The sequence below is a fragment of the Schistocerca nitens genome, chromosome 2 (genome assembly GCF_023898315.1).
Source record: "Schistocerca nitens isolate TAMUIC-IGC-003100 chromosome 2, iqSchNite1.1, whole genome shotgun sequence".
NCBI classification, from domain to species: domain Eukaryota; kingdom Metazoa; phylum Arthropoda; class Insecta; order Orthoptera; family Acrididae; genus Schistocerca; species Schistocerca nitens.
In genome coordinates this window covers 261,595,769-261,612,300 of record NC_064615.1, presented here as the reverse complement: position 1 = coordinate 261,612,300, position 16,532 = coordinate 261,595,769, and the positions used below count along the sequence as shown (strand labels likewise).

The 16,532-nt window shown below is 39.8% G+C and overlaps 1 protein-coding gene across 1 annotated transcript in view; it reads left to right on the top strand.

Annotated features, from left to right (window-relative positions):
• LOC126235996 (esterase E4-like) overlaps positions 1 to 16,532 on the top strand; it is a 150,415-nt gene that overhangs the window by 65,793 nt on the left and 68,090 nt on the right. Inside the window, exons 5-6 of the mRNA XM_049944993.1 lie at positions 2,981 to 3,165; positions 5,543 to 5,717. Of these exons, the coding sequence (XP_049800950.1) occupies positions 2,981 to 3,165; positions 5,543 to 5,717 (360 nt within the window). The remainder of the gene's footprint in view (positions 1 to 2,980; positions 3,166 to 5,542; positions 5,718 to 16,532) is intronic.

Genomic DNA, 16,532 nt, shown 5'->3' with positions numbered 1-16,532 from the left:
AGCCTTTATTGATAGACAATGTCCTATCCAGTTCATCCATAAACAGAGCTGCCATGCCTTGTCCTCCTCTGACAGCAATAAATTTGTTAGCAAGCAGCCAATCCACACACCACTAATCACCAAATATTATGCTGAACTTGAGAAGCTCAACTGCATGCAACGCCAGGTCTTCAACTGTCTATTGTTGTCCTGGGATGAGGGTAATCATACCAAAAATCTTAACCATAACACCCAAAGTAATGTTCTGCTGCCCAGCCAACCTATATAATCCTGTCCATTCCTTTTCCAATCTTCTCTGTTCCAATCCTAGATCCAGTGAGTCACTTCCTTGTGAATGACCCAGGTGCAAGACTTGTACTACACACTTGCCCACCACCACCATCCAGTAACAGGTATTCTGTACCCAATAAAAAGCAGTTCCATGTGCAGAAGCAGCCCTATCATAAATCAGTTATACTACAGTTGCTGTGCAGCATTCTGAGTCAGTATGACAGTATGAATGTCTGCTCGCATGAGTGGTGATTGCTGAACTGAGGTAATTCGCAAACTTTACCATCCATTTGCCGAATGTACTGTGCACTACAACACAAAAGATGTTAACAACTATTTCACTGCACATACGACTTGGAGACTTCCATCAAGAACAAGTTTATCTGAACTAATTGGAATTGTCTCTCCAGCTTATCTTGTGCTCTCTCAATCCTCCTGGCCTAAACCTCTACTAAAGTGTTTCCCACTGTCTCACCTTGCCATTTTGCTTTTCTCTTCTGTCATTGTCTGCACAACTCCTTTCCTGCCCAGGCCATGTACTACCTTCTCCCACCACTCCTCCCTCTCCTCCCCCCACACCCCACACCCCTGCAAAAAAATCATGTGGTCATTTCCTCTCTCTCTGTCTCTCTCTTTCTCTCTTCCCTTCCTTCCCCCCCCCCCCCTTTTCCACCCCTCACCCCTTCTCTCTCCCTTCCATAACTCCATCTCCAAATTACTCTCTTCCTACCCACTCTCCCCCTCTCCATCTACATATATCTCTTATCCCTCCTTCCCTCCCCCCCCCCCCCCACCTCCCCAAACTGTTTCTTCCATCATATATTGTGCATCCGCTCAGTCATCAGTGTTCCTCGCTACTGCCTTGTGCTATTCCGCAACCTCTCCTTACCATTTGCATCCTTCGCTACCTTCTCCCCACATCTATCAACCCCGTCAACTGCTCTGTTATAATAATTGTTACCACAGCTTCTACTTCAGATTAAATATTTATGTAACTTAAACAATGGAAAGTCCTGGATGGAATAACAACAATATGGCAAGGATAGATTACTATTCGCCATATAGAGAAGGAACTAATCCACAATGGAACAGAATTCTAGAAATATTTCAGCTTTTGGTCAAAATCCTTTTTCAGAAGTTGAAAACTCACACACATTCACACAAGCACAACTGACACAAAAAGTAGCTGCCTCCTGGCACTAAGGCCTGACTTAGCTCCTGGAAACAATAGCCGTATGTGTGTATGAATTTTCTATTTCTAAAGAAGGATTTTGACCAAAATCTGAAATATTTTTAGAATTATTTTCTAAGTGATAAGTAGCAATCTGTCCTTGCCATATTGTTATTTGTGTAACTTCATTTATTTCACCTGTATGGTGAGTAGGAATGGAAATACGAGAAATAATCTTTCAGTTCTGTCTGTGATGATGGCTCCATTTAAGATAGTTATCTAGCTAGATACCAAGAAATTTTGTTGAAAGAAATTCGGTTATTGAATTATGTTAATGTAAATTTATGGACTAGCATGATTTTTTCATTTTTTATTTTTTTGAAATAGTTAAACAAGAATTTGTGTTTGCTTGAATTCAGATCCCTGAAAGTTGTCCTTCATGATGATATGTTTATAACATACTGACTTAGTGGATGTGTGTATTTTTTTTGCTGTAATTAGTTTATCAATTCTAGTTACATATCACAAAAACTTAAAGCAATACAAGGTAACTGGATAGATAAAAAATCTACTCATCAAGTGGCAGCAGGAGAAAACATATAAAAAGGTATTGAAATTTGCATGCTTTCAGATCCAGTGGATTGTTCTTTTGGCAGAAGTGTTAAAGGGGATGCAAGAGAGGTGAATCAAAAGGATTAGTAAGGTTTAGGAAATGGAGAGAGTTTGGAAAAGGCACACAGAACCCCAGATCAGAGGATGCTTACCAGACAGGATAAGAAGGAAAGACTGATAGTTTGGGACTGCATCGGACAAGATTTGAAAACCTGAGAGCTTAAGGATGGAAGATGGGATAATACACAATACAGATATTACTGACAAAACACTGTGCACAAGTTAATAACAGCAGGTAGAGGTGGTGGTGGGGAGGAGGCCAAGGGAGTTAGACAGGTCAGAAAATAAAAGAAAAAGAAAAAGAAAATTTATCTTCTGATCTGTCTGTCCCCTGACCTCCATCCCCCACCTCACCCATCTCTACCACATAGGATGCATTTAACTTCCTGCTCTTTTAATTCATGTGCGACGTTTTATCACTAATCTCTGTCTTGCATCTTACCCTATCTTCCCCCTTTAAACTCTAAGGTTTTTAAATCTTATCTGGTGCAGTCCCAACAGGCATCTTTCCTTCTCATCCTGTCCTGTAAGTCACCACTGATCCAGGGTTCTGGGTGACTTTCCCAAACTCTCCTCATTTCCTAAACCTCAGCAGTCCTTTTCCTACACCCCTCTTCCTTCCCCTTCAACCATTCTGCCAGAACAAGGAGCCACTGGCTCTGAAAGGGTGTAAATTTCAATAAAAGCAATACAAAGTTCTACATCAGTAAAGAACACAAACAAAAATCGAAGAATTATTATGCTATAGAAATCTTAGTCCCGATTTTGAAGCCCTATTGAAAATTGTACAAATATCACACCATAAATCAACAAGATTATAATAGACATTTGTTATCAATTGTAATAAGAAATAATTTGTTTCTTCAGGTTTGTTTCATAAGGGCATTGTAATGAGTGGAGCTGACCTGACAAGTACTGATCCTGATCCAATGCAGAAAGCCAGAAAGCAAGCAAGACTACTGAACTGCCCAGATACATCATCGGAAGAGATAATTAGTTGCTTGAGAGAAAAGGATGCTTTGGAAATTGCAAAATCAGTAACACAGTTTTATGTAAGCATCATATTTTTAGTTGTAATATGTTACATGTGTCCTGTAATTACTTCTCTGCTGTGTAAATTAATTCACCTCCCAGTATCTGTTGCCTTCTCATTAATCTGTAATACTTGTTCTAGTTGTTCTCATCTCCTACTATGTTTTCCCCCAATTTACTACTCCATTAACGACCTGATGCATTTGTCCTGATGCTTCATTATATGTCCCACCATAGTGTTTTTTCCCTTGGTCTGAGAGCTTCGTACTAGTTGTGTAGTAACAGTTGTATTGTGGAAGTCACAATTGAAGTATGTAACACTGATGGTTCTGAGTCTTTGTTTTATTTCAGAAGCTTCTCTAAAAGTTTTTAAAGCAGGAGTAGATGGAGCATGAGTCATGCCTGTATAGCTCTACTGGTAAGAGCAAAAGGCAAGGTTCTGGGTTCCAGTGGTAATCAGACGGGGCATGATAACAACCAGTGCACCTGGCTCTATAGGAAATAGTTATCCTGTCAGACTATTTCAAAAGCACATGTACAGAGTCATGGACACTCAGTCTTTTAATGATGTCATTAATATTTGTGATTTATTTAGGAACTGGATTCAAACAGAATTGAAATCCATCACAAATGCAAACATGTTAGTGACCACAACAGAAACATTCAGATGCCTATATTCTGATTTGTGTACCAAAATTGTTGATAAAAGCATAACTGCAGACAAAATTAAATCAACTGTACAATGAATTGTACCTGTTGTTAATATCAGATGATTTACAAAGACATTGGTGCAAGAGAAACAAAGCTGTTTGATTGATCTTCAGAATACGCATACTGATTTTCAGTTTTCAAGAATTACCAACATATTTTGTTATTTATGGAAGAAGATGCCAGTTTTTCCCATATATCCTGCTCTAAGGCAGCACTTAAATTACCTACAATTTGGTCAAATCACTCCTTTTATGCCCCTTGTGATAAATATGCTACCTGCTTTGGTGAGCATTTTGACACACAGGTGATGCATACAGTTTTATAAATAAATGGATGGCTCATTTTTCACAAAATAACTTTACAAAGAGGTCTATCTATGGCAGATTCTTATTTATATGCTAAGGCATTTATTAATGATAGCAGTACTTACCTGCTCTAAGTGCCATGATCAGCTGTCAGATCCCAGCTGTTGCATCAGACATACAATGTCAACAACAGTTGTTGGCAGTACAAGAATGCTTACAAACTATGCTACAGGCTAACCATATCCTTCAAGTTAGGTCATATAATAGAAAGAAGAGTAGGAAGAAATACTAAGGAAGTCAGTACTATAACTGCAACCTGACCCTTCTAAATCAACAAAATTTATGGACTGGACTTGCAGTACAGCATGTAACACTCATCACAAGGATGCGCTTCTATCATGGAAACTTCCCAAGTCATCAACACTGTGTTGGATATCAGACACCTCCCAGCCTACTCATGTGACTCAATATCAGAAAGTGATTTCAATTCAATAATTATTGGTTTTTCCTTCTTCAGAATACTGCTGTTAAAATTACCTATTCTCTTCAAGTTGGAACACCAATTTTCCACTATTATAACCACTATCCTCACATCAAGAAACATAAAAACTTGCAAATCATCAAGGACTTCTTAAGAGATTGTAACCTACAGACATAACTGAGCGGATTCCCTCATGCAGTTCTGTAGTATCTTGTGGACTATCAGGCACCAGAGTTATAACTATATGTTGCTTACTTGGTACCTTTTAGAAACCACAGTGCATCCAAAAGATAATGCCACGACATCATTTGAGAATAAATTAGTCTCTTTACTTTTTTCCATTATATCATAGACAGATTTTACCTAAAATACTGTATGTCTACAGATGTCTACAGCTCCCATGCCCTTCAATTCATTGTTTTTTTTTTTTCATTTTTTTTTCCTTTCATGGACAAATACCTATTCTTTTGTTTGTTAATGTGATCTACTTTTGCCTTTAACACTCTGTAACCTTCTGTGATTGGGACACAGCAGTTATTATGGTGTGTACTAGTAACTAAAATTTGCATAATATTTATTGGTGTGCAATTATGATGCAGTTCTCTTCATTTTCAGTGTTTTAAATGTTGTCTTCTGTCTGATTTTATTTCACTTAATGTGGATCATGTATACATAAAAGCATTCACATAATCATCAGTGTGATAATCATTAGCTATCTCCTATGAGCCAGTACCTAAAGAAATAACAATAAAAAATAACAAAAATAAACTGCGTCTTTCACTTATTCTTCTTTGGACAGAGATTCATGTATTTGTCATGGAAGCTGATGAATATAGTGCTGAATAGATTTGAAAGATTAATCACTGTTTCACAATTGTGTCTGATGCATTATTTTTACAGGAATGGGGCTTTGATCCAATGGTTGCATTTGGATCTGTCACTGAGAAAGATTTTGGAGATGGAGCTGAAAGATTCTTGACAGCTGATGTCACAGAACTGTTTCTTTCAGGGAATTTCACTCATATTCCATTGATAATAGGAACAACTAAAGATGAAATCTCTTGGAAAGGCTTGGGTTTGTCATTTGTTTTGGACACAAATTATTATTATTATTTTCAGTGATATACAAACTTAAGGTTGAAAGTCAGAGTAATATTAATACAGGAAGATCTGTTCAATTAATAATGTATTTTAAATGGTAGAATTCTCAGTAAAAGTTGAGCTCTTAAAACCATATTTTATACTTTTGTAAGTTTACATTGGCATCAATATCTGTACTGAGAAGACTACTGCAAAGTGCATGCCAAAGAGTAGTTGTATTATGTATTTTATGCGAAACGTCATTCTTACCTATTCATGGCTGGAGTTGAGAAGAATGATAACTCATTTACCACTGGATACATTTTTGTTTTCATCTTAATGCTCATTTAGTTACTTATTAGTGTTCGTGTGTGATGTTATTGAGCAAATTTTACTTAAATGATTCATACAATAATAATAACAACTTAGGGCTGAAGAATATTTATAGCTTTTGCATTGGATGCACATCTTGGAATTTTTTAAGCACATTATCAAGAGGTACTGGGCAATTGTCTTCCAATTTAGGCCACTTATGGTTATTCAGTATTGAAGTTATACTGGTTTGGCAACCAAACACTATGTGAAAATTTGTACCACCATCTGTGAACAAGAATGTGTCCTGAAAAGGACAACCCTCTTCAACAGTTTTTAAGTATAGGGCATACAGTACAAGTGGTTTATAAGCAATTTCTTTTGTAGATCATCTGTAATTTCTACGAACAAACTGAAAACCTGCTACTTGTTTTACTTAAAATTTGATTTACCTGACCATCCTGTTTCATTTTCACACACATATTGTTGTTTTCATTATTCATATGATGTGACTGACTCCAATTTTTACTGAAAAATATTTTAGTCTGAAGTTACTACGTTTGTACAAGAGCATAACTTTACATTTCACTCTATTATGAGTGTTACACAATTTTGATATTTTGTACACTTTCAATTGGATATTGCTATAATATTTGTCAGACATTCCTTCTTCACAGATAGCCACATCATCTGCACCTTGTCTGGTACTACCACTCCTCCTTGTGGTATGTCTGAAATTATTTCTATCTGTGAAGGACACTATGTATAATGGTAAATGTACTGTATTGTGTCTGTTGTAATGTTATCACTCTGTTCATAAGCATGGATTAATATTCTAAATGAATGCATTTTCTTTGATATACTGTGTAATCAAAAGTATCCGGATACCTGGCTGAAAATGACTTACAACTTCATGGTGTCATCCATCGGTGATGCTGGAAGTCAATACGGTGTTGGCCCTGCCTTAGCCATAATGGCAGGTTCCACTTTTACAGGCATATGTTCAGTCAGGTGCTGGAGGGTTTCTTGGGGAATGGCAGCCCATTCCTCACGGAGTGCTGCACTGAGGAGAGGCATCAATGTCAGTCGGTGAGGCCTGGCATAAAATCAGCTTTCCATAACAAGCCAAAGGTGTTCTATAGGATTCAGGTCGGGACCCTATGCAGGCTAGTCCATTACAGGGATGTTATTGTCATGTAACCACTCTGCCACAGGCCGTGCATTATGAACAGGTGCTCGATTGTGTTGAAAGATGCAATCGCCATCCCCGAATTGCTCTTCAACAGTGGGAAGCAAGGAGGTGCTTAAAACATCAATGTAGACCTGTGCTGTGATAGTGCTATGCAAAACAACAAAGGGTGCAAGCCCCCTCCATGAAAAACACAACCACAGCATAACACAACCGCCTCCGAATTTTATTGTTGGCACTACACAAGCTGGCAGACGACATTAACTGGGCATTCGCCACACCCACACCCTGCCATCAGATCGACACATTGTGTACAGTGATTCGTCACTCCACACAAAATTTTTCCACTCATCAATCCTCCAATGTTTATGCTTCTTACACCAAGAGAGGCGTCGTTTGGCATTTTCTGGTATGATGTGTGGCCGATGAGCAGCCGCTTGACCATGAAATTTAAGTTCTCTCACCTCCCACCTAACTGTCATAGTACTTGCAGTGGATCCTGATACAGTTTGGAATTCCTGTGCGATGGTCTGGATAGATGTCTGGCTATTACACATTATGACCCTTTTCAACTGTCAGTGGTCTCTGTCAGTCAACAGACAAGGACGGCCTGTACGCTTCTGTGTTGTATGTGTCCCTTCATATTTCCACTTCACTATCACATTGGAAACATTGGACCCAGGGATGTTTAGTAGTGTGGAAATCTTGTGTAAAGACATATTACACAAGTGACACCCAATCACCTGACCACGTTCGTAGTCTGTGAGTTCTGCAGAGCACCCATTCTGCTCTCTTACGATGTCTAATGACTACTGAGGTTGCTGGTATGGAGTACCTGGCATTAGGTGGCAGCACAATGCATCTAGTATGAAACACGTATGTTTTTGGGGGTGTCTGGATACTTTTTATCACATAGTGTAGATGATTATGTGGTAATTGGCTCTGAGCACTATGGGACTTAACATCTGTGGTCATCAGTCCCCTAGAACTTAGAACTACTTAAACCTAACTAACCTAAGGACATCACACACATCCATGCCCGAGACAGGGTTCGAACCTGCGACCGTAGCAGTCGCGCGGTTCCGGACTGAGCGCCTGAACCGCTAGACCACTGCGGCCGGCGATTATGTGGTAATGATCTGGTAGTATGTCAGAGGTCTAAGAACACTAAAACTTTTTGGTAACCTCTATTCATGCCACTTAGGGTATCGTATGTGGAGAGTGGAAGTTGTGTTTTTCATGATCAGTATTTTTGCACACCGTGTTAGTTGCCAAATAATAGTTCATTTTGTCTATGTAGTTCATTATACTGAATTCAGAGCATGTATTAGAATTCTTTGACAAATGGAGGAAAATCATTTATAATCATAGTTGTGTAGACTATTTTACTATTATTTTTGTAGATGAATGTAACCTGTGTGCTCTAATGCAATCATCAGGAATAATTTTCTGCCACTGTAGTCTATCATAAATTATGGAACTAATTCACTTGCATATTCTACGTAGAATCTAACAAGTACACATTGGGTCTTGGGTCCTTTATATTTTCCAATTTCAATCCTGGTTTGCTTCAGGCAATTGTAGTGATGTGTTGACATAGTGGTAAAGATGGCAGATGGTGGTGGTCAAGATAGATACCACTTAACCTTACCTCATTCCCATTTGCACCTGTTCCCATCCTCTTCCTCTTTATCTCATTTTAGCCTGCTCACTTAAATTAGTCATCTGGCATCCACTGTGGTCATTTAAAATCAGCTGCCCTCCTGCTCATGCATTGTATTTATAATGGAATGGATTTGTTTTTAGAGGCTTGGCTTACATAAGTAAGAAGTACAATTTAAAATTTTTTTTTATGTTTAAAAAACTGCAACATAATAATTATTTTTTCTGTCATTTTCAAAAATTTTCAAAACTTAATTTAAAGTAAAATGTGATCTAATCAGCTCATTATGAAATTTTCAAATCATTTGATTTGATGTGCAGAATACATGTCAAGTTTTACAATAAGAACATTTAAGAAGAAATACAAATGTGATACAGTATTTTACACACATTCCTGAAATATAGATACACAAATATTTGTTATAGTTTTCAGTACACAGAAGTAAGATAACATACATGTAACTCCCTTGTTCAAACTTCCAAGGGAACATATAAAACTATATCACTATCCTAGTTTTTGGACTTAATAGGCCTTCCTCAGGTCCTCACCACCCTTAGGAGGCAACTGTTGTTGTTGTTATGGTCTTCAGTCCTGAGACTGGTTTGATGCAGCTCTCCATGCTACCCTATCCTGTACAAGTTTCTTCATCTCCCAGTACCTACTGCAACCTACATCCTTCTGAATCTGCTTAGTGTATTCATATCTTGGTCTCCCTCTATGATTTTTACCCTTTACGCCGCCCTCCAATGCTAAATTTGTGATCCCTTGATGCCTCAGAACATGTCCTACCAACCAGTCCCTTCTTCTCGTCAAGTTGTGCCACAAACTCCTCTTCTCCCCAATTCTATTCAATACCTCCTCATTAGTTATGTGATCTACCCATCTAATCTATTAGGTCCAAAAGTTTTGATAGTGTATGTAGTTCTCTATGAACCTATTGGCACTCAGGTACTCTTCTTCTTCTTCCATTGGCACTACATCCCGGGATGGGACTTGTCATTCTCAATTATTTTCTGCCATTCCTCTCTGGTCTTTGCCGTTGACCTCCAGTTATGGCAACCGACTCTAGCAGTGTCCTCCCCAACCTGATCGCTCCATCTCAACCTAGGTCGTCCTCTTGCACTTCTTCCTCCAGGTTCACTGCAGCAGGCTTTCCTTGCAGGATCTGACTCATCAAGTCACATCACATGTCCAGCCCATCCAAGTCTACACAGCTTTATGAATTTGACCACATATCCTCCTTATAGCAATCACAAAGTTCATCATTTCTTTGTCTTCTTCAGGTCCCATTTTCATATACAGGTCCAAAAATCCTTTTCAATATACTTCTTTCATGTGATCTCAGTTTGTTTTCTCCCTGATTCATAATTGCCCATGTTTCCGAGGGATAAGTAAGTACTGGGCATTATCAGTGTTTTGTAAAGTCAGCACTTATCCCTCATGATATAAGCTTGGATTTAAAATGTCGCAAAATTCCAAAGTAGCATAGGTTAGAAGCGCTTATGCGAGCCATAATTTCAGTAAAGGTGGTGCCATTTGCTTGTATCTTTGAGCTCAGATAGGTAAAACATTCCACTCGCTCAAATGTCATTCCATCAAGGGTTATTGTGGGCTGTAAGGGTTGATTAGTGTCATTATATGGGGTGTTCAGAAAGTCTCTCCGCAGTGGCGTATGATTGTTAGCTGCTCGTGCTGTATGATTAGATGAATTGAATTGTGTATTCAACAACAGGGGGGACACTTTCAATATTTAATGTGAAAATTTGTAAGTAAAAATGAATATTCAATAAATTAATAACTTGTATTTCAATAAGTTTCATTTCGGTATATTCACTGCAGCATACGGCACACATGCCTAACAATCATGCAGCACTGTGGAGAGACTTTTTGAACACCCTGTTCATATACTTCATCTTTCCTTAATTAATTCTCAGGCCCATCTTCTCTGCACTCAGTTTTGGAGCTGAAAATGCACTTTGTAGATCTCTAAGTGTTCTGCTCATTAAATCCAAGTCATCTGCATACCCCAGCATTTATACAGACTTATAGTAGATAGTTCCTCTTGTCTGAATACCCGATTCATGTACCACTTTTTGAAGTGACAGGTTTAAAAGTAGGCAGGAAAGCCCATCTCCTTGCCTTAGCCCAGTTTGAATGGGAAACTGAGGCGATAGCCTTGACTGTACTTGACTGTACTCACACAGTACACTAGGGATACTTTATGGTGATCTCTATTAAACGCACCAATTTTCCATGCACTCAAAATTTCCGCATTGCCTCATAAAGTTTGGCCTGGTTTATTGTGTCATATGCAGATTTAAAGTCAATGAAAAGATGGTGCACACCAACATTGAATTCATTGGTCTTTTCTACTATTTGTTGGAGAGTAAATATCCGGTTTAAGTTGACTTTCCTGGTCTGAACCTGCATTGATAGCTTCCAGTAATATCTTCTGCTATAGGTGAAAGTCTACTAAACAGGATATTTGATAGTACTTTATATGTAATATTTAAAAATGTTATGCCTCTGTAGTAGCTGCATTCAAATAGATCTCCTTTCTGATGCACCAGACACATTATCCCTACATTCCATTCTTCTGGTAACTCTTCCTTTTCCCAGATGAGGCACGCAGTCTTGTAGAGCCTATGATTTAGCTCAACTCCTCCAGTTTTCAATAGTTCAGATGTTATATTGTCTGTCCATGGTGCTTTATTGTTCTTCAATTGAACAATTGCTTTGTTCACTTCTCCTTGGGAAGGGGGAGGTACCATGGCATCATCTTCTGAAGCGACTGGGATATCTTCAATAGAGGACTCTGAAGCATCCCATAGTTCACTGACATACTCTACCCAATGCTCCAATACCTCTTGATCACTGGTTATTAGCGTCCCTTTTTTACTTTTACAGCTTAAATGCTCTTCTTCCACCATTAATTTTCTGATAAAATTTGCTAGCATCATTTGTCTCCAGTTCTTCAATCTGCTTTCTTTCCCATTCCCTTTTCTTTCTCTGACACAGTTTCTTCTCTTCTTTCCTTTTATCTTAATAATTTCTTACTGTAAACGAGTATATTATTTCTCAAGCATTTTTCTGTATGCCAGATTTTTCTCCTGGCTTATTCTCTAACATTCTTCATCAAGCCAGGAATTCCTCAGTTGTTTTTCTTCTTTCCCTAGCACTTCTTCTTCTGCCTTAATGACTGCATCCCTGAAAGCATTCCATTGCTGATCCAGGTTATCACTTATACTAGGGGTGTGTAATGCAAGATTCTCAGCAAGCTTCTCAGAGTACGTTTTAGAGATGTCTTCATTTTTTTAACTTCGATACCATATACTTACTTTGAGGTGTTCCTTTGACTTTTCTTGTGTCGGATATTCAAGCTCTTAGTTTCGCAATCACAAGGTAGTGTTCTGAATCTACATTAACTCCTCAGTAAGTTCGTATATCTAGTAAGTGTGAAGAATGCCTGTCATCAATAATTACAAGATCAATTTGGTTGAAGGTATGCTAATCAGGGCTACACCATCTTGCTTTATGAACCCTTTTGTGTGGAAATGTAGTGCTACCTACAGCCATATTATGTGACAGTGCAAACTGAATGACTCTGTAGCCATTGTCATTTGTGTATTTATGGAGTCTGTGCTTCCCTATTGCTGGGAGATAATGTTCGTTACCAATCTATGCATTTAGGTCTCCAATAATTATTTTAGTGTCATACACAGGGCATCTGTCATGAGTTCTCTCGAGGTTCTCAAAGAAGGTGTCTTTATCCTGGTCATCGGATACTTCTGTGGGTTCATGTACATTGATCAGTGAGTGGTTTGAGAATTGGGTCTTCAGTCTCATATGTGAGATCCTAGATGTTATTCCAGTGAATAAATTTTTGTCTTACCACAAACCCTGTAACGAATTGATGGTGGCTCTCTGGATCATGGTAGAAAATTATCCACCTTCCCATATCAAGCACTCCACGTCCAGTCCATCATATTTCCTTTAGGGCAATTATGCCTTCCTTGGTTTTATCAAGTTGATCTAGCAGTGACCTCAGGGGCCCCACCCTGTACAGTGATTGTACGTTCCAGGTTCCAATAAACACATCATTTTTTGAAACTTCCTGGCAGATTAAAACTGTGTGCCCAACTGAGACTCGAACTCGGGACCTTTGCCTTTCGCGGGCAAGTGCTCTACCATCTGAGCTACCGAAGCACGACTCACGCCTCAGTGCACACTCCGCTGCAGAGTGAAAATCTCATTCTGGAAACATCCACCAGGCTGTGGCTAAGCCATGTCTCCGCAATATCCTTTCTTTCAGGAGTGCGAGTTCTGCAAGGTTCGCAGGAGAGCTTCTGTAAAGTTTGGAAGTTAGGAGACGAGGTACTGGTGGAATTAAAGATGCGAGGACGGGTCGTGAGTCGTGCTTGGGTAGCTCAGATCGTAGAGCACTTGCCCGCGAAAGGCAAAGGTCCCGAGTTCGAGTCTCGGTCCGGCACACAGTTTTAATCTGCCAGGAAGTTTCATATCTGCGCACACTCCGCTGCAGGGTGAAAATTTCATTCTGGAAACATCTCTCAGGCTGTGGCAAAGCCATGCCTTCTTCCAGAAGTGCTAGTTCTGCAAGGTTCGCAGGAGAGCCTCTGTGAAGTTTGAAAGGTAGGAGACGAGGTACTGGCGGAATTAAAGATGCGAGGACGGGTCGTGAGTCGTGCTTCGGTAGCTCAGATGGTAGAGCACTTGCCCGCGAAAGGCAAAGGTCCCGATTTCGAGTCTCGGTCCGGCACACAGTTTTAATCTGCCAGGAAGTTTCATATCTGCGCACACTCCGCTGCAGGGTGAAAATTTCATTCTGGAAACATCTCTCAGGCTGTGGCAAAGCCATGCCTTCTTCCAGAAGTGCTAGTTCTGCAAGGTTCGCAGGAGAGCCTCTGTGAAGTTTGAAAGGTAGGAGACGAGGTACTGGCGGAATTAAAGATGCGAGGACGGGTCGTGAGTCGTGCTAGGGTAGCTCAGATGGTAGAGCACTTGCCCGCGAAAGGCAAAGGTCCTGAGTTCGAGTCTCGGTCGGGCACACAGTTTTAATCTGCCAGGAAGTTTCATATCAGCGCACACTCCGCTGCAGAGTGAAAATCTCATTCTGGAAACATCATTTTTTCATTTTCGTTTGCCTTTAACAGTGCCATGTCATCGTCCATAAATCCGTCCAGCTTCTTTACTCTGAGATTTCTAAACAAGATTTTTTTTACAAGAAAGGGTTGTTAGCCACTTGTCCAACCCCCAACTTGGAGGACCAGGATTTGTATGAGGTTTACTCCTATAGGGCAGCTGGCTTCACTATGCCTATAGAGCCCTCCCTGCCCTATGTTGTGGGACACACTTTGTCTGGTTCCTTTGTCAAGACCACTCCAGCTTGGGTGACCCTGCCAGTAGCTACACTACTGCTGATACAGCTCTTGACTTCATTGGAGCACGCAAACCCTCCTGACCAGCACTGAAGGTACCTTCGATAAGGCAATGTCCCCTGGGAAGGACTCAAGTACTCTACTGACATGAAAACCTGCAGGAACCCCTATTGGTAGTACTGTCATTTCTACTACATGCAATTTCTGGCCAGCAATTCTGTCTCCTAATTTTATGGCATTTAAACAAAATTAGATAATTGAAGACCACTCATCTAACAAAATGAAACATATGTGTCTGTTCACTACTTTATTTAGGGAGCATATAAAATTATAAAAAGCAAAGAAATCATCCGTAAGTAAAAGTATCATTGATATAGGCAAACAATTTTGTCAGAAAAGGACCATAAAATGAAAAAGTAGAATTGATTGACAGTTGTTCAATGTAGCCACTGTGGTTCATAACCTGCAAGTGAGCTGTTGTTTTATTGTTATTGCTTTCTGCTGGAATTGTATGACAACAGCTTATAAATGAGTAAGAAGCAACAGCTCCACTACGTTCTGCATGCCTGTGGAACATTTGGACAAGTGGTCCACTAAGATGTCAGGTCCTGTGCACCATTGAAAGCACACAACAATGACTATCTTGTTAAGAGGCACTACATCAGATTATCCATTGAAAAAACCAGGTGCAAAATATCATCAGGAAATCAACTTTTTGAAAATATTAAAACAAAACTTTTGGTTAAATTCACTTTGTTCATTTAATATCTGGTCAATATGTTGTTTGTTAGTATAAAAACCTCTAGTTCCTCTAACATGCTGGGAGACATACCACACAGAATGGAAGGAAAGATTGATTATTGGGGACTGCATTGGATGAGATTTGAAAACGCGAGAGCTTAAAGGTGGAAGATAGGGTAATATGCAAACAAGAGATTGCTGCTTTAACATCATGCTAAAGTTAATAAGAGTGAAAAGTGAAATGCATTGTATGTAACAGAGGTGGGAGGGGGGTGGTGAAAAATAGATGGGTAAGACAATGAAAGATGTAGAAAACTAAAACAGAGTGAAGAAAAGAGTAGTTACTGTGAAGGAATGCTGAAAACGAAGAAATTAACATAAAATATGGCCAGGTGGGTGACGAGAACCAAGGACATGTAGTGCTAGTTCCCACCTGTAGAGTTCTGAGAAACTGGTGTCAGGGGGAAGAATCCAGATGGCAGGTGTGGTCAAACAGGCACCGAGGTCACAATTGTCATGTTGTAGAGCATGCCCTGCAGCAGGATATTGTGTGTTGTCTGCATACACCCTCTGACTATGCCCATTCATCCTAACTGATAATTTGGTGGTAGTCATGCCAATGTAAAAGGCTAACAGTGTTTACATAACAGTTGGTATATGTAAATGCTTGCATGTGAACACTGTTTGGCCTTTTGCATTGGCATGACTACTCCCCCTCCCCATGAACCATGGACCTTGCCATTGGTGGGGAGGCTTCAGGGCCTCAGTGATACAGATAGCCGTACCGTAGGTGCAACCACAACGGAAGGGTATCCGTTGAGAGGCCAGACAAACGTGTGGTTCCTGAAGAGGGGCAGCAGCATTTTCAGTAGTTGCAGGGGCAACAGTCTGGATGATTGACTGATCTGGCCTTGTAACACTAACCAAAATGGCCTTGCTGTGCTGGTACTGCGAACGGCTGAAAGCAAGGGGAAACTACAGCTGTAATTTTTCCTGAGGGCATGCAGCTTTACTATATGGTTAAATGATGATGGCGTCCTCTTGGGTAAAATATTCTGGAGGTAAAATAGTCCCCCATTTGGATCTCCGGGCGGGGACTACTCAGGAGGACGTTGTTATCAGGAGAAAGAAAACTGGCGTTCTACGAATCGGAGCATGGAATGTCAGATACCTTAATCGGGCAGGTAGGTTAGAAAATTTCAAAAAGGAAATGGATAGGTTAAAGTTAGATATAGTAGGAATTAGTGAAGTTCAGTGGCAGGAGGAACAAGGCTTCTGGTCAGGTGAATACAGGGTTATAAATACAAAATCAAATAGGGGTAATGCAGGAGTGGGTTTAATAATGAATAGGAAAATAGGAATGCGGGTAAGCTACTACAAACAGCATAGTGAATGCATTATTGTGGCCAAGATAGATACGAAGCCCACACCTACCACAGTGGTACAAGTTTATATGTCAACTAGCTCCGCAGATGACGAAGAGATTGATGAAATGTATGATGAGATAAA